Source organism: Excalfactoria chinensis, chromosome 2 (genome assembly GCF_039878825.1).
Source record: "Excalfactoria chinensis isolate bCotChi1 chromosome 2, bCotChi1.hap2, whole genome shotgun sequence".
In the NCBI taxonomy this organism is placed as follows: Eukaryota; Metazoa; Chordata; class Aves; order Galliformes; family Phasianidae; genus Excalfactoria; species Excalfactoria chinensis.
The window spans coordinates 104,729,895-104,754,833 of NC_092826.1; the positions used below are offsets into that span (position 1 = coordinate 104,729,895).

Genomic DNA, 24,939 nt, shown 5'->3' on the forward strand with positions numbered 1-24,939 from the left:
GTCTTATTTGCCTTATTAATTGCTGCACAATCTATTGCTTATGTGGGATTTGGATGCAGTACACATCAGCTATCTTCAAAAAAGCTACATTTCAGTACAATCCATAAAGGGGTAGACTGTGTGGAAAAATACAGATCATGGCTTGAACTAGCATTTGGGAAAGAGCTTGTGTAACTTGGGAACAAACACAGAGTGCCTCGGTCTGAACTTCTGCACGTACCCAGAAGAAACATGTTTATGAAAAACTACTACGAAGCTGTAAAAAATATCTTTGGTTTATTTGAATGACCTTGCTCATTTTGGCACACAATGCTTTATTGTCTCCTGTTGTTATATATATGTCATGGCACTAAGGGGTAGCGCAGACACTTTGCTGGCCAGCCAGATCCAGTAGTATGAGTACCTCTCTATTAAACTGATGAATATTTACTCACTGAAATGCATTTTCTTAAGGATCAATAAACCACACACAGAAGTGCTGGTGTTTCTGCATATCAGTAAGTAGCAACAAAGCTTGTATGATATAATAATCCCTCTTTGCATTTGATTACTATTTTGATGAGATATTCCACTAAAGCCAGATGTCTACTACTTTAACATACCATGCGTTGTGTTCTCTGCATTCTACTGCTTTACTAGAGAAATTAATTCTTATTTCTAGTTCCTGCTTTTGAGGACTCTTTGATGAGAATTTGTTGGTTTTTAATTATTCTGTACTTACGAGTAACAGTTCTTCAGTATAGGTATCTCTTCTAGTTCAGCCAGTTATGGGTGGTGTTAATTAACATTACATGATTGCATTTAATTTCTTCTTTCCTATTGCCAACTGCTCCTGGACAAATAAAAAGAAATGCAGGGAGTCATAGTTTCTGCGTTGATTACAAGGACACTTTTCAGCTGCATTATTTTCTAAAGTTAAAAAACATTTTGGATAAAACACAAAATAACATTTCCCTTCCAAATCATATTTTATTATACTGCACCCCAAGATGTTACCAGGTCATTATTTCTAACTACAATTTATTCACTACTTCTGTTCCTTTCTCTGTGGATGGGAGTCTCTTCTCCTTCACATATACATGTTTTAGTCCAAAACTTCTGCTTTTGCAAAAACACCAGATTATGTTATCTTATTTTTCACTGAAGAATGGAGCAGTTAATTGCAGTTACAGTTACAATCACAGAATCGTTAGAGTTGGAAGGGATCTCTGAAGGCCATATGGTCCAACTCCCCTGCACTGAGCAGGGACACCACAGCTAGATTAGGTTGCCCAGGGCTCTGCCAGCCCCATGCCTATCATATAATCCGTATCAGGCATTTGCTTTCTATCTGGAATGTCCTTAAAACTCATCAGTTATTTTAAGTCTGGTGGGAGGCCTCTTCTGAAATTAGCAGCTAATCACCTATTTTAACAAAAGCCCAGATACGATAACTTGCTCTTGCTCCCTCCCGGAATAACAAGGAAACAAACCTGTTGCCTCTAAAGAAAATACTGCATGCAGCAGGGAACCTTGGTGCTGGGGCAGCACAATATTTCAGTTTGCCTCCCTTTCCCTTCAGCTGAATTCTGCAAATGCAGATTCTTCATGGCTGCAGAAGCTTTTCATAAGCAGCTGCTGATAGGTGCTATTCAGACTTAACTCTTGAGTCTGCAACACAAGCTCTGGGTATTGTAGATGAAATAAGAAAGTACTAAAAAGCAGCAACCCTGACTCACAGAAATTTGGAATCCAAGCAAATACAGAGGGTCCCAGTGGGTAGGAGGCAATGAAGCCTAAAAAATGCCTTCTCTTCTGTAGTTCTTTCAGGACACCATAACCAATATGTAAAATGTAACCTGAATCCCACGGGGAAGGCTAAAGCGGGAAGCAAAATTAGGTTTAGCCCCGATCACATCACTCAAGAACTACTTCAGTTATCTGACTGACTACTTTAGCTGAGATTTGGCTTTGGGACAGTGGTATTTGAGTGGATGGGGAAACAAGCAGAGTCTAGACCTCATTTAAGGGCTGACCACCACTAAGGCAGCAGCTCTTGGAGATTGCTCCTTGGTGAAGTTTGCCTCAGCATTTCCCAGTGAAGGCATCCACATTGGTGTGTTTTTCCTCATGAATAATCTTTTGAATATCTGTCACCACCTATGTTACGATCTTTGTGTCATTCTACCATACGCCAAGGCAAAAAACAATGTTAGTTTTGCTAAAATCACAGAATCACAGAATTGTAGGGGTTGGAAGGGACCTCTTGAGATCATCAAGCCCAACCCCCCTGCCAAAGCAGGCTCCCTACAATGAAGCCCAACACAAATTCTCAGAAGTGAATTACATGAGCAAAACACAGTGCTTTTGTGTATTAGTTCCTCTGAGCACAGTAACAAGTTTAGCTAGCTTTGATCTTGATGTAGCTTAGAAGTGGGAAGTGAAAATGCTTTCAGTGGTCTAGTTAAAGGTCATTAATATCTTTATTCCTGGTCGAAATTCACTGAATGCAGTGAATCAGTTCCCCAAATCTGAAGCACTCTCACAAACCTGATTTTACTTTCCACCTCCCTGGACGAGTGACTTTTCTTCTACACCCAATTACCTCCATGTGCCTGAAAAATCTGCGAGGAGAGAGCTCCCCTGCAGAAGTGGTCCCTTGTGATAACTTTTCCAAGCTAAAATTCAGTGTTAGTAACGGTGAGAACCAAACAGAAAGCACTGTTCGGATAGCTGTGATAAGCGGCTCCCTGCGGGGTGCCTCTGCCAGCCTAAACCCCAGCCAGAATTCTCCAGGCTCTGGACCCACCTCCACCTGCCAGCCGAGCGGCGGGCGCACGCAAGGGCGGTTCCGCTTGCGGCGGGGTGCGGGAGGTCCCGCCCGGGAAGCAGCAACAGGGCACGGCCGGGCTGGCAGTCACGGTAGCGTGGCGTTCGGGCAGCGGCATATAAGGTTGCTATTGGGACTGGTTCTCGTAGTGACCCAAAAGAAAGGATACAGCACGAGGTGTAAAGGTAAGCTACAATAATACGAGGAAAGGCACAGCCAGGAGCCTTAACTGAGGATGCTGAAGCTAGATGTTTTTTTAATGTTGGGTTGATTATGTGTTTTGTTACTGTTTTAACCTACGTCAAATTCAGGTCTGTTTCTGCTTGTATGTGTTAAGCTGCATCAAGTAAAGCCAGGGCACAGCTGGCAGCTCAGTTCTTTACTGCCTCTAAACGTTTCTTAGCAGCCGCATGGAAAAATACGTGAGCATATCTTTGGTCTTTAGCATGATAATCATGATTGTATTACAACTGTCTAGTAAGTTTAGTTTAGCTAATGAAGGAAGCCCTCTATCCTGTAGTGGATCATTCGCACTAACCCGAATGTGAATAATCTAGAGACTGTTAAAACAGGCTGCTGAGAATAGAGCAACAGGTTCTATTTGCACTGTCAGTAAGATTTCCTCAGTCTTTAATCACACTATTTCATGTTTATTTATCATTATACTTCAGTTGTACCTAGATAAAGTGACATGTGGAGAAATGCAGATATAATGTGAACGCTCTAAATATCTACTATTTCTAGAGGATTCAGTGTGGATTTTTTGGTGGTTGGCTTTGTGGGGAGTGGGGTAGGGGAGTTTTTTGGTTTGTGAGGTTTTTTTCTTCTTTGGAGGGGGTGATATTTTATTATTTTTTTTCTCTTCTGTGTATATTTTGTTTCATGTGACTTTTATCTTTATCTCAGAATCATAGAAGAAAGAATGACAGTGAATCAGAGTTTAAATTTGACAGAAAAGGACCTTTCTGAAACTGGTGAGTTGCAGGCATGAAAACTGCATGTGGTTTTCAGAGTATGTTATGTAACTCTTTATCTGAAGGTGCATCATAAATCTTCCCTCACTGACATAAAGACAGAATATGAGCAGTATCTGAGTCTATACGTTTGCAGGCAGTTTGCTGGACATACCTGACTTTTTTTCTCCTTAGTGATTTCAGCTCACTTGGTTTCTGTTGAGCTTTCAGTAGCTTAAATCCACTACCTAGAAGACACTTATGTATGAGTCATTCTACCAACTTTAAAAGAATTCGTTTACCTGCGTAAGACTTTTTAGGTGCGTCCTAGTGTGGGCTGGAAAATGTTCTTTAGACAGGCTTGTTAAGGTAGAAGGCTTTATATGGTTGTCTACGTCAGTCTTTTTCAACTGACTGATGAGAGTATATGAAAAACGGTATACAGAAAATCCTAGTCACTCAGCAGTCAAGGTTAGTCTACATGGGAAACTGTTAGTGTATTGAACCCTTTTCTCATTGGTTTCTTAATCTGTTTATTATACCTCATCTTGTGCTTTTACAGTTTTAAGCTTTCTGGGGTAGGATTCCTCTCATGTAGATTATTCTTAAATCCTTAGCACAAAGGAGGTGAGCAAGTGGCAACTACTGCAGTGTGAATAATAGTGATGATTATTACAGGCAAATACATGATTCCTGAATGAAATCACCTATATTCAATGTTATCTACACCAATTACAACCTTGACGATAAGCAATTCCACTTATTTATTTAGGGCTTATCCTTTTTGCAGACAGTTTTCTAAGTGTTGAATTGTTGCTCAGTTTATTTAGTCTTTGATAGCTTGTCTGTGTAAATATATTTTTAATTGTTTTCATCTCAGAAATCTTACTGGAAGCTTCTTGAGGAGAGAAGCAGGTAAACTGAAGAGAAAGGAAGTTTCAAAAAGAAAAGACTGGTCTGTTCAAGAATATGAGAAAATGTTAGTCTTTAAGCTTGAAATGCAAAAGAATTGTCAGGGGAAACTGCAAGAGACTTGCAGAAAGGGTGGAATGTTATGTTAAGAAAATCTGCTTTTTCATTCTGCAGAACATGCAAGCATGGAATATGATAACCCTTCTTTCCAACGTGAGGAAAATCTTGAAGAAAGTGACCAGTTGAAGGCCAAGAAAACAAAGTAGGACTTGAATTCAACAGACTGGCTATGGCTGTCTTGGATTTGGGAGTGTATTTTTAATATGATTTTGCTTAAAAAAAATTTTAAAAAAAAGCTTATGTTAATTGTATTCTTTGTATTCTGTGTCTTCTAGGAAAAAAGATAAGTCAGAGAAAAAGGTGGTTGGCATCTTTGAACTGGTTGGTATTGAGATTGGTATCTTACTTCTTTTATTTGTCATTGTGGGTTGACTATTAATTGTGATTCATAAATTAAAAAAAAAGAAAAATAAAAACACCCCAAAACCCAGAGACCTATGAAATATTATCATTGATGCTCTTACATTAAGTTCTTACCTTGGTGTATCGGTAGTGCTTACAGCACTAACAAGGAGTTGGTTTGGAGAATGAGGCTTACCTGTACCAAGGCTTATCTAGGCTATACGTAGTGTGCAGGCTCTTGCCTGGGTTCTGTTTTAAAAGGATTTGTCCTGTGTTTGATGTCTGAAGAACTTGCTGTTTGAGAGGGCCAGGGTTATGTTTTTGTGCCCATTTTTTCTACCAAAAATCTATTCCCAAGTAACTCTACTTGCAGGCTTGCTTTTTCTAATATAAGAGATCGCCTATTGTTCTGTGGTTTACTCCATGTCTGTTTACACTTTGGAAGTGTGTTTAGCACAGTCAAGAATAAAATGTTCTCGTTTCAGATGAATCACATCCAGGAACAGCTGTTGAAATTCATATTCACTTTTTTTGTTGTTGGTTGTTTTTTTTGTTTGTTTGTTTTTGTTTTTTCTGAAGTGAGGAAACATTTAAGGATAGGCAAGCCTTAAGGTGTAATTGCAGATAGAGACCTTGTCTACTGGTAGATCCAATCCAGGTGCTAATCAATAACTCACCCTTGTTTAAATTTCAGAGATGCTAATCTTGGTAAATATGTAGCTTGCATGAGAGCAAAATTCAATAATTGTGCTAAGAAGATAAAAACTTAGATAGGGGATACATTTCTTTTTCTCCTGCTGTGTTGGAATAACCATGTTTCCTGCTAACATTCCTTCAAGAACCTTACTATATATACACAGGACCTACTACAAAGTTCTTGTGTTCTGATTTTGCTTTTTGTTGTAGTCTTGCTGCTTTTTAGAATACATAAATAGAAATGCGTTCAGTATGTCTGCTGTGCTGTATCAAGTATGTAAATTGCCAGGCGTAACTTTACTCTTTGTCTTTAATGTTCACGTAGTTCCGCTATGCTGATTGGGTGGATATACTTTTGATGGTAGTTGGCTTGATCGCAGCTGCTGCTAATGGTACTGGATTGCCACTCATGATCATTATCTTTGGAGACATGACAAATGCCTTTGTTCTAAGTGGTGTGAATTCAAGTATGTCAGAAGGTAAATTTAGAATTAAACTTCCCCTCATACCATTATGTTTTGCTACTGGAGCTAAGACTGTTACATGTCAGAATGAGTGCATGATGAGCAAAATTCAACTTTTTGGAAATTACATGGTCTTATTAAATTGTCATGCTTGAACCAAATAATAAGCAGTGTGTTGGGTATGCTTCTTATAAATGAATTTCATCTCAGGTGGGATAGTAAGGAGGATGAGCCACCTTTTGTACCATCATTTGTCAGCTACTTGCTATTATTAGAAGTTTGGTGAAAAATAAATGTGTGTCTGCCATGTCTTACCCTGATTGAAAAATACAAAACACTTTGACTGTGGTAACCCTACATTGTCATAATTTATCTTTTATGTATGATACATTCAGAAGTACCTTTTTCCCCACAGGTACTTCAGTAAATAATTCCAGTTGTCAGCCAGCTCCAGGTGTGGATATAGAAGCTGAAATGACAAAGTAAGAGTCATAGTAATTAATCTGTTAACAGAAGATTTGGGGAATTTGTGTGCGTGTGATCCCTTTGAGTGAAATCCAAGTTTCTACCTACTCAGAAAGGCTTCACTGTAATGCACTGCAGATTTCCTTATTTACTTTGGTGGGGTACATAATTTTTTTTTTTTTTTTTTTTTCTGTGTGTGTGTGTGTAACCTACTCCACAAGAAGCTGTGAGAATATGTGGTCTTTTGTTCCCTTATCACAGGTTTGCTTACTACTATGTGGGAATTGGCTTTGCTGTGTTGATCCTGAGCACCATCCAAGTATGGACATTTTTGATCGCTGCTACAAGGCAAACATCAAGGATTCGGCGGAAGTTCTTTTTTGCAGTGCTCCATCAGGAGATGGCTTGGTTTGATAGTACCCAGATAGGAACACTGAACACTAGACTTACAGAGTGAGGACTCTGTTTTTGTTGTTTTTGTTTGTTTGCTTGCAATCTCCTGAGCGTGAAGATAAGTGGCAGTTTTTGTTTAAACACGAGATAGTCTACAGAGATTTTATTTAATCAGATGAGCAAAACTGCTAAAGCCTCTTCAGTCACAGTGAAATTAAGACATTTCTGAGGGAGAAATTCATTGTTATTTGCCCACTTCATTTGTTTTGTTTCTGTGATATATGCATTTGAAGGGGTTATGATGTGAAATGAAGTATTCTACTTGTCTGATGTGGGCTTTGTAGCATTTATGATGTGGCAGACAGTACTAAACAAACAACTCTGCTGTTTCCAACTATTTACAAATACTGAAAAGCTCTGACACTTTATTGAATGGAAATGAACTCACACATTTATCAAGCCAGACCTCAGGCTGGAATCAGTCCAGTGTCTCTTAGTCTTTGGTACTTTTCCATATCCCTCAGTGGATTTAGATATTAGGACTATGATCCAGGATACAACAGGACTGTATGTACATTTTCAGACTTTCCTGGGTCTTAAGGCAGCTTTGGACAGATCTATGTCCTGAAAGGTGCAAGAGAACCCAAAATGAAATTCTTCTCTGTTCTAGTGTCTGTACTTGCTGAAGAGAAAATGGGAAAGGAAGTATACATGGAAAAACATAGGTTATTCCAAATAATGGTTTTCAGATAGAGTGGAGATAATGCTTTCTCTGAGGCTGTAACCAAATTAGGAACATAAAGTGTATTGGAGAGCACAGAGGAAAGAGTGATTTGGAGAGGGTCACAGGAGGTGAGGAAGCAGTTTGGCTGCTTACTTGTGTTACTCGATTTGGATGCTGGGTAGAGAAACTAGGTCACAAGTGACCTAGTAACTGGGCACGGAAACAGCAGCAAATGGTGGAAAGTACAGAAAACTAGTCCTGAAAAATAGGTGCCTGCTGTGCTTTGGCCACAAAAAGAATAATACTGCTCAGTAGCTGTGGTTAGAGGTTTTGGTATGCCAGTTAGGAAGTGGCAATACTTCTGATGTTAGGCCACACAGGATGAAGTAGAGGAAAACTAGGATGAAAATTATTGAAAGCTAACAATTTTTCTATTTTTTATTTTTTTACTATATTTGCAGTGATATCAACACCATCCATGAAGGCATTGGAGATAAGATCTGTATATTTGTACAGTTTTTTTCCACATTTCTGACTGGGATTATTATAGGATTTGTCCATGGGTGGAAACTAACACTGGTGATTTTGTCAGTCAGTCCACTGCTTGCTGCATCAGCTGCAGTCTGGTCAACTGTAAGTGTTTTGGGGTTAACAAAACCAGAAAAAGCATTACAGTTCTTTTCATATACAGGGAGGAGGGACATGATGGGATAAACAGAGTTGTTTCTATGCTGGGAGCTTTGTTCCACACTTTGTAATTTCTGCTTCTGTAACTGTTCTGTGGGTTCCCAAGCACGCACTTGCATGCCATTCCTCCCATCCATCTAGTCTGTCTCCATGTCATATGGCATGAGGAGGATCTGCATCAGCATCTTCCTTGCATAGTATTTTCCTTGTGCAGAGCACTGCCTGAAGACACCATGTTTCTTGCTGATGATTTACCAGGCTTTATGCTGCTAAGATTTGCGACTATGGAATACGTATAGTTTTTCCTTTCAGACAAGGAAAGTGTTTTCCCTTGTCATGTACTGTAGCCACATTTATGGCTACTGCTTGCACTTCCAAGTGGTTACTTACATAGTTTTTTTCACCCCTTCTTCAAGGTAGGAAGAATACTGGGAGCTGTGGTGTGATTAGCATACATAATTTAATGTTCACTGCTGGTTTAGATTCCAAACACCTCAGTTCATGATTTTTTTTTTAATATGCTCTGAGCACCAGTTTTGTTACAGTGCTGTTTATCCCCCTTGTCTATTGCTACAGTCCATTAAATTCTTCCTTATGAAATAGAGTTCCTAGACTCCTTCATTGGGGTCCAACCAGCTACAACTCACCTGGCTGATCTCATACACATAACAGTGTCATTTGTAGACTGACTTTAGCCCAGGAGGAATATGTTAAGTCATCAGCTGATGTGACGTGGTCTTTAACTTCAGTGGGGACACATTGAGAAAAGCTGGAGTTGAGAGTAATTCAGGGCCCAGAGGAGATGACCCTTGCATTCCAAATGTTCTGTCCTTTCCCTTGGCTGTTGATTGCTCTTATTCACCAATACAGTTTGCATATCACTTCAGTATGCTGCAGTAACATTCAGTTTTCAACTTCCAGCTTCTGGCATCCCTTACAGCTAAAGAGCTATCTGCTTATGCCAAAGCAGGAGCTGTGGCTGAAGAGGTCTTGACTGCAATCAGGACTGTTGTGGCTTTCAATGGACAGCAGAAGGCATTAGCAAAGTAAGCTTTTTGAACTAATAATTGTATTTAAAATATGAAAGATGTGTGAGACTGTGCATTTCATTTTATTTTGATTGAGGATTTTTTTGCCTGTTTTTGGAGAAGCAAGGCAGTGAGATTCTCATTGGTGACCATTTATGCTTCTGTTAAGTGTATAGCTCACCTGAAGATAAACATAATGAGTCACAGTCAGTAGAGGCTGTTCAGTGTTATCACTGTAGCTTAGACCCAGATTTCTCTTCTGGATGAAACCTGCAGTCTAATTTAAAAATGAATATGATGGGAAGCTTGTGTTTATCTAGTAGTCAAATACAGCCAAGCATGTGGTTAATAGATGACTTTCTAGAACATGCACTACTGTTCTGATCTTTGATTTATGGCTTACATTTAAGCCTCACTGGTCACTGATCTTAAGTAGAATCGCATCATTGCTTTTTATTACTGTAATGATTTGCAAATAACACCTGTTGGCTTAATGCAGTGTTGGTCCTAGTCATGTGAATCTAGTGACTTACCTTTTACAAGCCAAATGTGGCTAATCACAAATGTAATACTATTAGGTACATCTGCAAAATAAATGATAACATTCACTATATAGATACAGGATGTCACCAGTACCATCCAGCTGGGAAAGGCAAAGCAGAAGAACTGGGCTGTTTCTTCTTTTTTGGCTGCAATTTTTTCTGTTCTTGTGTAAATTTTCTTAGATAGTAGTCCTGGAAGTAAAGCCTGTTATTCATTCCATGGAAGCCACAACAGATACAAAAGTGCACAATAACACTATTTGGTAGAGCAAATTCTCAGCTGCAAAACACTGTTTTTTAGCCTAGTCGCTACCATTAGCTGATGCGTGTGGATGAGCTGATTGAAATGCTTTACATTTGGTGGTGTGACAGCTATATGTGGCTGTCCAGAATGTGGCTTGTCTTTCATGTTGCTGTTGACACTGCTGAAACATACCATGTGCTGCTTCACTGTGCTCACATCCGCTAGTCGGGCATTTGTTCAGCAAAAGCTGGTCAATGCCAGTCAGTGCTGTTTTTTCTTCATGGAGGAATTCAGTTCCATGCTTTCCTTCATGCGCATTTCCATGTCAGACACCAGTCCAGCAGACTGCCCCTCTGCTGCCAGAAGCAACAGGTAATGGGATGCTGGTGGGAAAGTTAAACCTCTACTGTTATACCACCATCTGCCTCTGATGTCCTGGGCCAACAGGATGGAATAGGAGGCATTGCTTTTGGAGTAACCCTCTTGCATTTGCAAGGAGCTTTCAGTCATCTTCTACTCAGGAATCAGAGGAAGAACTGACTAATATTCATTTACCTGCCTTCATCCATAGTACTTGTTTTTGTGTTTATTTATTTGTAAATGTGGATTTACCTTTAATAGATAATGCTGATAAATGCTTTTCAAGACCTCCTTTTAAGGTTAATGCAAAGAAATTGCTGTAGTGATGTGTTATTTCTTGTCATGATTATGAAGTCATGCAACTCAAATGTTTTCAAAGTACGCCTTCTGCAGTGCTGTCATCTAAAAATGTGAATGACAAGGTATTAGGTGATGTCAGCATGAGTCAGAACACAATTGTTCAAAGGAATTCTATATCTGCTACTCCTTTGTCAAAAGTACTCTGTACACTGTGTGAGTAATTGCTTTTATGATGGAGAAACCATTTAACCAGAAAAGAGCATAGGAAACACCAATCTGAATGGCCTGTTGAATTAATGCTTTCCTTTTATTTTCAGATATGATACTAATCTAGAGGCTGCTAGACGTGTTGGAGTGAAAAAATCCATTACCACCAACACATCTCTGGGTGTTTCACAGTTTCTTATTTTTGGATCATATGCACTTGCATTTTGGTATGGAACAAAGCTCACTGATGAGGAGCAAGAAAATTATAACATTGGTCGTGTGTTAATTGTAAGTATGACAATGCAACTTTAAAAAAATAAAATTCTTCAGATTCAAGAAAGTTCTGTTGTGTAAGAAATGTTTATGATCCCTGTTTTATCCGGTGTCTGTAAAATAAACACCACCTATCGAGTTCAAGTAGGAAATTCTTGACTAAAGTTTGAAATGTTGAGGATTGCTTAATTTAGATCAGATCTGGAGAGTAAAAGAGAAAGATGAGCTCTGTCTGTAGATGATGTGTTTTTGTTGTTTTTTTTAAAAAAGAAAAAAAAAAAAAAAAGAACAGTAGAAGCCAGAAAAAGAAAATACTTCAATACTTCGTGACAAAAAAAAGCACATGGGAAAAGAGTTACCAATCATTGCAGGAAGCAAATGGGAGTGGACAGGAGAGACTGAAATACACCTTTCACTTGGGCTTTTAATTTCCCTAGAAAGGGTGCGCACAGCAGTCCTGGGTATGTAGCAGCTTGGTGAGTCTGTAATCATTATTAACATCAAGGCTTTTCTCTCTCTTTCACAGGTGTTCTTCTCTGTGCTTGTTGGAGCCTTTTCCCTAGGACAAGCAGCTCCCAACTTGGAGAGTGTGGCAAATGCGCGTGGGGCTGCCTATGAAGTGTATCAGATTATTAATAAGGTAAGAATCTAAAGAGAAAAGCGTTTCAATGAGTCTTAAATATTTCACTTTTTTTTCCCTGATGTGTAAAAAGAAAAAAGCTCCCCCTCCAAAAAATAAACAACCCAAATCATGAGTTCTACATATGTCCAGCACTTAAATTAATATTGCTGTTTGTATGAAGAAAAGTACCTCTTTATTTGTTACAATGGGCGTTGGATAATCTGGTATGTGCATCATTATTTATGGATGAAGTCTTCTCTAATATTAGGTTTGTAGCTCCAGAGGGAAAGTAGTTATGGCACTGCATGTTTTTGTTTCTTATCTTAAATTAATATATGCACAGTTTTGGCTGAGGTAGTGGTGGTACTTTTGATGTTTTGTTTGTGGGTTTGTTTGGGATTAAATAGTGCTAATGAATCTGTATTAATCTCAGTCCTTTTGTTGTGCGGCAGTTGGATATAAAATATTTAAAACAAGTAGAACTCTGAAATCTGTACAGAAATAGCTACATCTTTCCTCTCCATACGCGTATAAAATTCCTACCAAGCACTGTGTTTTGGCTGCAAGTTACTCAGTTACAATTCCTGTTTGGTTGGTTTTGCATTTGAAAATGCACCATAACTGTAGAACTAAAATTTGTTTCTCCTGCATTCAGCATCCTGCAAATAACCTGTAGCAGCTTTGCAGTGGTGTGATGCAGTGTAAACCATCAGCTAAGTACTGAGCAATGTAGCCAGCAGAAATAGTTCCAAAGTTAAGTAATGAACAATCTATTTTCAAAACTTTTTTTACAGAAACGGCTTATAGATAGCAGTTCTAAGGAAGGCTACAAACCAGAGAAGCTCAAAGGAGAAATTGAATTCAGAAACATCCATTTCAGTTACCCATCCAGGCCTGATATTACAGTAAGTTTTAATTTCAGATGTACCCGCTGTATTGAAATCTTGCAGCCCACATCCAAGATTCTTTCTCTAATCCTTTTGTTGTTTTTCTCATATACTAAATGCGTTCCTGTCTTGGGAGGTTGTGAGCTAATGGGAATAAAAAAAACAATGTCAAAAGATAAAGCTCTTTATCTGCCACCACCGGCTACCTGTGCACTATTCTCTGCAGGACAAAGCTAAGAAAAGGTTTTGTGTCGCTCCTACTCTGAATTTCTGTGAACAAGATTGATGATAAAAGAAATAAGGATTTTGTTTTGTGTTTTCCCCAATGCTTGTCACTGAAACTGCCACATCTTGCAGTTAAGCCTTGGAGTTGCTCTTTGCAGTCTCCTGGTTGTTCTGAATTGCTGTGATTTGCTTCATGAGGAAGTGACCTGTGAGATAGTTAGGCTTTACAACAATATGCCTTCAAATGAATCCAATCTTGCCATTTCAAACATACGTTAGGAAATCAAATGTTATTCTGGACAAGTGTTAAAATTGCTTCTCAATAAGTAAATGTTCATATCCTCTGCCAGCTGAACTTCCTCAGTAACTGTATTGTGCAGTGTTATTACGTTGTCATGGTGATCTAATCCTGTGGCCGATACAGTTGTGTATTGTTGGTTTATCTCTCCCATACTCAACAGTTTGTAATCCTTTGAAGTCATTTATAATGGTGAAAGAATGATTTGCACAAGTTCTTTGATGATTAAAAAACGAGTAGGAAAAAAAAAAAAATTGAGTGTCAAGAATAGAGGGCTGAGTGTGCCAACTCACAGATGAGAATGTGGAAGTTCGTATCACTGTGGCTGTTTCTTCAGATGTGTCTTTTCACTTCAGTTATCTGGAGTCTGTCCCATCACACATCAAATCCTTTTCCAGAACAAAGCACAGTGAAGGATGGACCCAGAGCTGGGCTCTCTGCCTAACTGAAGGCATTTTATTCTACTCTTGGCTCAGAAACCAGAGGTGACAGGGCAGATTTCATCGGACCATTAATTGTTCTTCCTCGAAATACTCTCCAGGCATATGAGCTGTATATTGAGACTGCAAGCCAAAGGGGAGGAAAATAAGGAAAGTTTTGTCATCCTTCCCAAGTCTACTGAGTCAACAACTTTTCCTGCTAATAGCATTAGTTATTTAATAGAGTCAAAAAGAAACAGCAAAAATGTCTAGAAGTTATTCACTGTCTCCCAGGCTATTGATGTAAGACAATGTAACATCCTCTTTGAAGACTAAACTAGATCAGAGTCTTAAGGAATCCAGCAATTGCCAGTTAATTTTGGCAACACCTTACTTGATAATTAGAAATAGATTATTGGGTGGTTGTAACTAATTGCACCTAGTATCCAGAATATAGCTCTAGCTTGATAATGTAGGTATCGTGATTCCAACATCTGGAAGACACAGACCTCACTGGTTGTGACACAGGGAAAGGAGAGCAATGTTGCAACCATTTTGATCTCTCATTATAAAACATGTGTGGGCAAAATTATAAATCAGCATGGTATAAACAAGAAGAGTTTCCATGGCAGCCAAATATTTTGGCAACAACACCGCATTACTCATATATAAAATTGACATCTTTTGAGGTTAAATATTCCTAAATGTGGAAATGGCAACAAAGGTGCCATTAATTTGTATTTTGTCCCTCGTTTTCCGGGGCTGTTAGCAAGGAAGACTGAGATTCAAGAACTTTCCAACTATTACCTTGTCAAAACAATCATTTACATTCAAAAATAGAGGAAAGCAAACTTGTTTCTCAGCAATAATAATTCTAAGATGCTAAGCATTTTATTTCAAGATTCATAACTATATGTTATATCATTGTCTAAGCATTGGAAAATTGGAAATCAGGAGAACAGAAGTCCCTGAATCTGCTCCCAGATCTCACCAATCACAGAAACGGGGCTTTCAAGTTTAGAATACAAGGGCTGTCTATATTAGTTGGTATGAGTGTTCTCAGGAATTTTCCCAGGCACTGAAATGCAATTGTCTGTTTAGGAGGGAGCTCTTAAAATGTTTCTTGGCATGAACTTGGTCTGTTCCAGTTATCAGTTTTCTTAAATAACTCCCAGGCTTGATTTGGGAGCTAGGAGAGTCCAGAAGGCATTCCCAAAAGACAGGTTGTATGTAGCCATCATATGTCAAAAACTAAAATACTTCATAAGCTCAAATGCAGACTCTTCCATGTCAGTGTCTCCAGAATATTCCCAGATATGCTTAATTTACTGATAATGCTCAGCACTTAAACTGTGCCCCTTTACCCCACTGCTTTGATTAGTGCTACAATTACCTTGATAGAATGTTTTCTAATCAAATTTGTCAAACTGGCATATATAGATAGATATTATTATTATTTTTCTTTTTTTTTTTTTTCTAGATCCTCAAAGGTCTAAACTTGAAAGTTCAAACTGGGAAAACCATTGCTTTAGTTGGTGCTAGTGGCTGTGGGAAAAGCACTACTGTTCAGCTGCTGCAAAGATTCTATGATCCTGACCAAGGAGAAGTGAGTGCTCTTATGTGCACTGAAATTTAAAGAATTTGGAGGGGGAAGGGGGCTGGGGAGCAACACAACACACTAGTAAGATAAGCATGAGTTTTCCATGTTGACTGAATCTTTGATTGTTGATCAAATCTGAGCATTTCTCTTCATATGTATGTATTTCCATGATTTAAACTTCAAATTAACTATCTTTTTCTGGTGGCCTTTGTTATTCTCCCCCTTCTTTGTGATACCAAAAGTAGTAAATACCTCAAGTGTATAAACTTGTTTTCTATTCAAATTTATTATCATTAATGTGTTTTTAAGATATAGTAATTTTCTTTAATGCAAAGTATTATCCAACAGAACTTTATTGTGTTTTGCTTCATTTTTTCATTGGTCATAAATTGGAAAGAGTTTTTCTAATTAAGTAGTCTTTTTCCTGTCTTATTTTTCCTCTATCTACTATAACACAGCAAATCTTTCCACCATTACGCATCATTCCATTATTGTTTCATACAATCAGGGAATGGTAAATGCTTCTCAGAAACTTCCAAGGGGGAGACAAAATGGAGAAAAATAATAGCAATAGCTGAGTTCTATTAAATCCTGTTATCACTGCATTCAAGATAGTTTTCAATTATCAGCATAGTTGCTTTTTAAACTTGGTATTTCTGAGGTTAGTCATTCCTACTTGTGATTCAATTTACTGTTCCTCTCCTGTGCTGATAAAAATATTTGTAGGATCACATTGCAAATGATCTGGGAAAAGAAAAATGACCTCCCATTTATTTAAAGTTGACTTGGATTATTTCTCTGTGGGGTAGAGTAAAGCCACAAAAGCAATTGCATAGCCATAACTGGGAAGATCATAAGACAATAAACTGTGGCATGGAGGCAAATAATCAGGGTAAAAAGCCTGTAGGAAAGCTGGGAAACTCTTAAGCCAGCTTTGTTTTCAGACAGTATAGTTATTGAATATAAATCTAATGTCTTCTCTGGTTATGCTGCTCCCCACCAATTTATATGCTGTGCAGCAGATGGAAAAACTTCTGTTGCTGCTCCACCACTTTTGTCCTTGTAGCTGATACTTAAGTAATAACAATTAATTGACTTTTTATAAACAGAATGCATTTCCTCAGCTTCTGACATGCCTTTTTAATCTCAGGTCACCTTAGATGGCCGGGATATTCGGACACTTAATGTAAAGTGGCTAAGAGAAAACATTGGCATTGTGAGCCAGGAGCCTGTTTTATTTGCAACAACAATAGCTGAAAACATTCGCTATGGCAGAGAAGACATTTCTGATGCTGAAATTGAGCAAGCAGCCAAGGAAGCCAATGCTTTTGACTTTATATCTCGACTACCTGATGTAAGTCCATGAACTTTTTTTGGAGTAGAAGAATGAAAGGTCCATTTAGGCCAGTGTCTTGTTTCTGACAGAGAGAGCATGGGAATTTAAGTTGTGGTATAACTGCCCAAAATACTCTTACAAGCCTTCAGCAACTTTCATCTCAGGGACACTCTGCCTTTCTTTGGTTCCCCTCAAAGGATTTGTGCCTAGGTCTGGAAAAAATGTCAATGCATTAACTGAGGAGAAAGGAAGCATGTTACCACACAAACTGATCTCACGTAGCCTGGGAGGAGTTGGGCTTTGAAAGAGAAGATGTAGAAATCCAGTACTTTGTCAGGAGCAGCCTGTGCCTTCAGTAGAAAACAGGAGAGGGAAGTGAACAAGTATGCCCTGAACCAAGGCTGGATTTAGCAGTTGAGTGCTTTGGCTTTCCCTAAGTTGATATTCATAGCTTTGAGCTCTCTTAGATGCTTTACACCTATTATATGTGTGCAAATATAAATATCTGTGTGTATGTATATGTGTGAGTATGTGTGTGTGTATATGTATTTATTTATATATTGTCCTTGGCAAATGCAGAGATGCCTTTCAGGGGCTTGTCATGGGAAAAATCCAGGATTTAAACAATTCCTAGGCAAACAGTGAAAATTGGGACTTAAAAGAAACGTAAGTTGAAATGTTGATATGTCAAGTGTGTAATGGGGGTAGAAGGGGTTGGTTAAGGCCTAGGCATATGGATATAGTTGTGTGTTTGCTCAGATTTTCTTTAAGTCAGCCATATAAACATATCTCTTGTTTAGAAAATGGGTGCTAATAGAAGCGGGGATTCTTTTGAGAGGTGTCCCAATTTTTGTTTTTAACCTTCTTCTCAGAAATTTAACACCATGGTAGGGGAGAGAGGGGCTCAGCTGAGTGGAGGACAGAAGCAGCGAATAGCTATTGCTCGTGCCCTGGCAAGAAATCCGAAGATTCTTCTTCTGGATGAAGCTACATCTGCTCTAGATACTCAAAGTGAATCTGTAGTTCAAGCAGCTCTTGATAAGGTAAGGGTCTTGTTACTGAAGCTGTCAGTGACCATGAAAATGTGCAGTAGCAACTAAAAACTAACATAGAGTTTCCAGAGCTAGTTTTCATTGGAATCATGAATGCTGGAAAACAAAATTTAGATGGATGCTACAGTCTTGGGGTTAAAATAGAATCTTAAACAGTTCTAATTAGGAATCATTTCAATTGTCTTTAGTAATTAGCAATAACATTAAAAAGACATTTATACTCATGCAACTAGAACCTTTGCTTCCTTTTCGAGTCACGTGTTCATTTGCTGGTGAAACATGGCTAGAACGTTTTGAAGGCAGGACGTGAGGATTGAATGGTCTTTTTCAGATGGAATACTAGGAACATATAGTATTATGTTCTTTATACTTGTCCTTTGTTGTTCAGTTGCTTCATATTTTTCAGAAAGTTCTTGGAATTGAGCCATTTTCTTTATTATAAAAATTGAATACACATCAAACCCCGCACAGAGCAAAAAGCAGAGACACTTACTATATCTCTGTCCCTCCTTTTCTTTTTTTTTTTTTTTTTTTCTTAATCAGTCTGCTGCTCTAGGGCAGACAGTACTGCAGAGCAGAGCTGCTAGGTCATACCTGTACCTCTAGATCCTCCAGCTCACAGTCCTTTCCTCACAGCACTGTTACATCAACAGTTTTGATCAGGATACAGTGGAACACAGGCACTTTTAAAAAATTAATAAAAAACAGGCCTGCGTGGTTGGACTGGAGTGCTGTTTCATGTATCAAATAATTAATGTTTTAGAAACCTAAGTGGAAAATCCTGCCTTTCATTTCAGTAGTTCTGAACAGAGATATGAGCTACAAGTATGGCTCAGGGGAAATACAGAACTTATCCACCTTCATCACCATTCAGTTTAAATCTGAGGTAATATATAGCTGTTATGTTCACATCACTATATTGATGTTATTAAATCTGAGATAGTATGAAGATGCCAAAGTAACATTCATCTAATCTAACTAGTGTAGATGATACTGTTGCTGCGAAGAGAAGCAGTATAAGGTCCCTGCTTCAACTATAATCTAGTTTTCTTTTGCATGTTCTTTAATTCTATGAGTACATACTAACTTCTTCCGGAAGTTTATTGTTTGATTTAGTGGATAACAGAGATTGCCAAATTAAGGTAATTGTTCTATATGCTGTCTTCCGAGAACACACCAAAATGAACGCTGAATCATAGGCTACTCATCTTTATACAGCTGTTTGATGTCCATTTATGTAGTCTCTGAAGGGGATTTATGAATTTCTTCTCACATTCCCTTAATGGACAGAGTGGTGCTAACATTAGTCATTATTTCCACAACTGAGAAGCTATTAACCACAAACACGCACCACTTCTGAGCAGTTGTATGCAGATGCATATGGTGTGAAGCTTTTTGGATAACCTTTCATCTTTTTGAGGTATTTTGCTTGTTCTAATCACAAGTCTCAGCTGGAGTGATTGAAGACTGCGCTTCTACATATTAGGGAGTAGTGTGGAAACCACCCAGAACTGACCTGTAAAGGCTTGTAGTGACTGACTCACATCACAACAGTGAGCCCCTGTACAACAGGAATCCAAATCTCCTTGGAGTAGTTCATCTATTGAAGCTGTCATCTTCACCAGACCTTTCTTCCTGTCCTGGTGCAATGTACTTGAGTAGCAAGTAACTTCCAGCAGTTTCCATGGCCACACAGCGTACTTGTTGTGCAAATACTTTTTGATTTCTCCTTCCTCCAAATCTCTGCCTGCTCCAGGCATCAGCAAGGAGGGAAGTCATTTCTCTGGCAGCAGCAGTCTGGCATATGCACAGTCACTGTGTGAGAGCTGTGCCTACAGCTTGGCTGCATGTGGGAGCTGCAGGGGGTTGGCACACGTAACCTGCAGACTGATGCTTTGAACACTCTGGCTGCAAAACTGAGAATGTTTTAGCTGAGCATTTGAGAAGTAATTTATTTCAAAGGAGGGGAAGAGAGTTTTGGGGAGTGACTAAAACACCTTTCTGACTCCAAATGTGTTTCTCCACTCTGCAGTTTACTGCAGAGTCTTTTCAGAAGTCATGCAAATGTTACAACTCCTAAAAATATACTTGTACCTTTTGTTGTTGTTGTTTGAATTTTTTTTGTATTATAAATGCCTAAAATAACTGATATATTTCAGTTGAAGTTGTGCACATTTTAATGTAAACTGCTGTTGTTTTATCTGCAAGGCTCGGACTGGACGTACCACTATTGTGATTGCACACAGATTGTCTACCATCAGGACTGCTGACACTATTGCTGCATTTGAGAAAGGCATTGTGGTTGAACAAGGAACACACAGTGAACTCATGTTGCAGAAGGGAGTCTACTATTCTCTTGTAATGCAGCAAGTAAGGGCAAATCATTTACCATTTTTATCCATTTCATCAAGCTGTGTCATGTCTTTTGGATGCTAGCCTATTGCTGTGTCATTACACACCAAAACATTTGGCCCATGAATATCAGTGGCCATTTGTTTGAAGCAGCTGCAGTCATGAGAAACAATTTTCACTCTTCTTTCTTCCTGCTCAAAATGTTTTGTGACCATGTATCCTGAATTCTCACCAGAGCAGTAGCAATAATGTTCAAGATGACGGTACTTCAGAAGAAGATGAAGAAACTGAAGTTGAGGAATATGAGGAAAATGACAGAAGTAGTTCTGTGGAGAAACTGAACCTTAAAGATCACTTTGAAGAAACAGTGATAACTGGGAGAGGCAGCATTCGTAGAAGATCCAGCAGATACAAGAGCAAGAGGTCCTCTTCTAAGAAAAAGTCCTCTAAAAAGAAAAAAAAGGAGCTGGAGGTTGGTATTAAAACTTTTACTTCAATTTTAGTGATTGTATGTAAGCATAATCATAAAGCATGTAGTTTTAATTAGTTTTGTATAGCTGACAGTCACACAACCCTGTCTCTGATCCTACCACAGGCTGTGCTCACCAGGTTGAGCATTTGCCCCAGGAATATGAAGCAATCACGTATGTATTAGCAAAACTTCACTTCAGTGCTACTGATGCAGTGAAATAAAAATGAAGTTGGGGAAAGTTTTGTTGTTGATTTGTCAAGTTTCTTAAAACTAGGAACGATATTTCAGTGTCAGTGAAATTTTAATTCTATCCAATTAAAATGTATTGTGATATTTCAGTAGCAGGATTCTTCTTTACCATGTAGTACTCACCCTTGCAAATACTGGTGGATAATATAAACCACAGGTTGTGCATATTCAGCTTTAACTCACTTTTGAATATCATAGTGCATGTGTATCAAAAAGAAAAATACATATATTAATACCCTAAAGCTTTGAATTGTTAATGAAAGAATAATCTCTCTTTCTCCCCCAGCTCTACTTTCGTGCAGCCTTTCAATCTCTGGCTCAGTACACGATCTCAAAATTCAGTTCTGGAGATTTTCATTCAAATAGTACATTTTAATTGACCAATATCAAACAAGAATAAAAGTCATGAAATTTGAAAAGCAAACTTTAATTTGTCAAAATTGAGTAAAGCTTGCTGACTGCACATCATAGGAGAAGAGTTACAGTGATCTCTTCCAAAACTCCTCCTGCAGAGTCACAGGCGCTTGAATAAATCAATAAAGTAGAGCGGGGCATTTTTTGTACTTTCAAAGGAGATACAGGCTAACTCACTATTATACATGCCTCTTTCTTGCTCTTGGTGATGATGCATAGATTACATCTATACTCAATTGTATTACTGCCAGCCCACTAGTATTCAGCTGACCTGGAGGGATTTTTTTCTTTGCTCTGAACAGCAAGGATTTTAGTTCTTTGTAATGATGCAAGTGTTAAAGTTGCCATTCATGCTGACCAATCCTGTCTGACTTTCAGTGAGCTGTACTGGCTGTCATTCTACCCTCATAACTTAGCTGTTTGTTACATTTTTGCCTTCAACCTTTTACAGTGCTGTTGAAATTCTGAAATATGGAGAAGCAAAGCTACAGATCTCCAGCATGCTCATTCACTTGGAGTGCACAGAGAGGGCTTTCAGTAGTTTATGAAGACAGTTCACTGCTCAAAACCTAATGAACTCCTGCTGCCTGGGGATTTTCATGTTCTGCAAATTTCAGTCTTCAGTCAAATCTTCAGTCTGAAGATTTGACTGAAATCTTCAGTCAAAAACTTGCAGTCTTCTCTTTCTTGTAGGAAGAAAATCTCCCTGCTGTGCCTTACTCAAGAATCCTGGCTCTGAATAAACCTGAGTGGGTATATGTACTACTGGGAGTAATTGCTGCTGCTGTCTCAGGTGGGGTCCATCCTGCATTTGCTGTTATATTTGGAAAAATCATTGGGGTAAGTTTTTTGCAAATGAGCTGCAATCTTGACTTCATTCATACTCAGCCAGTTCTCTGTACACAAGTTTGGATGGGACTTGCTTGTGTAAATGTAGGTCTCTTGTTTCTCCCAAAGTTGTCTCAGATATCCAATAGCATGTAGGAAGGTGTTGGATGTTTGTTTAGACATTGGAATTACAAATACTGCTCCAAAAGTAATATGTCCTACTTTTTATTTTTGCCATGATGTCAGAGGTGGATGCTGGTAGTATGGCAGTAGACACTGAACCCTCCTGGCAATATTCCATGCTGTCTTGTTGGTGTGTGACAGATGGCAGCAGAGGGGCAGTGTGACAAACTAGCGTCTGACATCAAAGTGAGTATGATGCAAAGATATAGATTTGAATTCCCCTATGCAGGAAAAAAATGGCACCCATTGATGTTCACTGATGCTTCCTCAACATTTATGAAGTTCGAATAGTGGATGTTAGAATAGTGAGGTGATAATGGGTTATGCATTTCAGGAGTGTTAACAGCAACACAAAAAACAAGTCGCATTCTGGATTGCTATACACGGCTGACATACTGCAAAATGAAGAGCATTTTGATCAGTTCATTATGAATTATCACCAGGGAACTGTGTATAGAGCTCTTGCCAGGCCCTGTGACAGTTTGAAGACTATGGAGCACATTGCTGATCTTGCCTAGGCTATCCTGTCACACCCATTGTATAGTCCAGATGTGGTGCCTTCTGACTTCCATCTTTTGAAGCTGGTGAAAGATAGATTGTGTTGGTAACATTTCCCTAGCAACAAAGTTGTCGTAACAGCTGTGGAACAATGAGTCACCTCCACTGGTGCAGATTTTTGCAAGTGTGGCATGCAGGCTAATCAGGTCCCCCCATAAGGGGAGGGAAGGAGTGACTAGATTCACAAATACGACTGCTCAGATTAAGGTAAAGCAATATGGAATGATCCACACGTAGTTACCAGTTTTAATGAGTCTCCATATGGTACAGCTATAACAAAATATTGGTACTCTAGCACTTTGAAACTATCTTAAGCTGCATGGCAAAACTATATGACTTTTAAGGAACCAAAATAAGTCTCACTGTTATTTAACAGCTTGACATCTTAACATCTTTACAAGAGATAACAGTTTTTAAGAAACTGAAATCAGTGTTGCAGTTACTTAATTTTAGGAGAGGGGAAAAAAAAAAAAGAGAGAAAACTGAGGAAAACAGACAGAACAAGAGTCAGAAAAACAGACAAGAAGAGGATTGAAAAAGCAGTCTGTTTTTAAGGTCTGTTTTGAGGATTTCCAGCATCAGCCTGAGTGCTGGAGAAGGGATAGGAAGTCTGAGCATGCTCATCTGGAGGTTGTAGTCTTGAAATGGCAAACAGCCATAATGACCATGAAGAAGGCACTGATGACATGGAGTGCCTCTCCTGCATCCTTTTATGCTTGCTTGGGACAGGTGCACTGTCCCAAGGTTGTAAACAAGCAAGTTTGCAATACCAAGTTTGTCAAAGATAAGTCTGAACTAAAAGCTTCCTTGCAGTTTTTCTTGCAAGACTGTTGTGTGAGAGAACACAATCTCATACTCACAGATATTAGCCTTCAGTGGGTTATCATAGTGATGGGATTGAACTACAAGTGTTTGATACACATCATGCACACTCCAGAAAGTCAGTGTTTTTTGTTGGTCCTTTGCAAGGCACTTGTTCATTGCTGGTAAAAATGCATAGCTAGTTATGATGACTGTTGACAAATAGTGTTTTGTAGCTGAGAATTTGCTCTATCAGATGCATCTGCTGTAGTTTCCATGGAAATAAATAGGAAGCATTACTTCCAGTATAACCTACATGCATTCATTACTGTTTTGGGAAATTGTGTACTGGTATTTTCCTGATAGGTTTCGTTTGTCTTCTCCAGTTCTTGTATGTTTGGATCAGAACTTCTCTCTAATTGAAATGTTTTGTCTATTTTCCAGTCCCTTTAGGCTTTGTATTAAAGCACATCTGTCTTCTAGGCCTCAAGCTGGTCTTGCAAATTTCTTAGGTTTGCTTCAGTGGTGTACAGACCCTTTGCTAAAGCTTGCCCCTAGAGCTTTTGATATTCTTTCTGTTTTTAACTTAAATTCTTAGAAGGTAGCTCAAATAATCCTGAAAGACACTGATAGTGGACTTTGAAAACAAATTGCTGTTTCACATTATGAGGGGAGGGGAGTCTCCTGTGCATTTCCTACCTCAAACTTTGAAATTTACCGGCACAGGTATGGTGACCATCTTGGAGAAGACTGGAAAGAGAACCTGAAGGAAAATTATAGGATTTCTAGGCAACTTGATGGCTGATGGATTCTGTTGGAACAACAGAAAAATCAACCATTATTTTTTGTAAGAAGCGAATCCCTAGAGGTGGGGTGCAATGTGACTGCACTTGGCTGACAGAGGAAAGGAAGAATATCTGGAGCTGGTGGAATGGCATAGTGAGATGTAAGCTAAACAGAAAGCTGAAATGTTTTCTGGCCTTCAACAGAAAATTGAGTGCAGTCTGATTTCAGGATCCAGAATACATGCTATGAGAAATTAAAGCAGACCTGTTTCTTGAGATGAAGGTGGGTTTATGTAGCTGGCAGTCACTGCATATATACTCATTTGGGGTTGGTTTGTT

At 38.7% G+C, this 24,939-nt stretch overlaps 1 protein-coding gene across 2 annotated transcripts in view; it reads left to right on the forward strand.

Annotated features, from left to right (window-relative positions):
* The first annotated feature begins 361 nt into the window (after positions 1-361).
* The window catches only part of ABCB5 (ATP binding cassette subfamily B member 5), a 38,148-nt gene continuing 13,570 nt past the window's right edge, over positions 362-24,939 (forward strand). The window contains exons 1-18 of one of the 2 annotated variants that reach the window (XM_072327846.1): positions 362-497; positions 3,716-3,783; positions 4,849-4,936; positions 5,070-5,115; positions 6,158-6,311; positions 6,712-6,778; positions 7,023-7,214; positions 8,340-8,511; positions 9,487-9,611; positions 11,357-11,534; positions 12,046-12,159; positions 12,936-13,046; positions 15,451-15,576; positions 16,721-16,924; positions 17,779-17,949; positions 20,167-20,328; positions 20,546-20,782; positions 22,139-22,285. In XM_072327846.1, the coding sequence (XP_072183947.1) occupies positions 3,732-3,783; positions 4,849-4,936; positions 5,070-5,115; positions 6,158-6,311; positions 6,712-6,778; positions 7,023-7,214; positions 8,340-8,511; positions 9,487-9,611; positions 11,357-11,534; positions 12,046-12,159; positions 12,936-13,046; positions 15,451-15,576; positions 16,721-16,924; positions 17,779-17,949; positions 20,167-20,328; positions 20,546-20,782; positions 22,139-22,285 (2,346 nt within the window). In that variant the 5' untranslated portion in view covers positions 362-497; positions 3,716-3,731. Of the gene's footprint in view, positions 498-2,792; positions 2,995-3,715; positions 3,784-4,848; positions 4,937-5,069; positions 5,116-6,157; positions 6,312-6,711; positions 6,779-7,022; positions 7,215-8,339; positions 8,512-9,486; positions 9,612-11,356; positions 11,535-12,045; positions 12,160-12,935; positions 13,047-15,450; positions 15,577-16,720; positions 16,925-17,778; positions 17,950-20,166; positions 20,329-20,545; positions 20,783-22,138; positions 22,286-24,939 lie in introns of those variants that run through there. The other variant, XM_072327847.1, reaches the window with a different exon arrangement.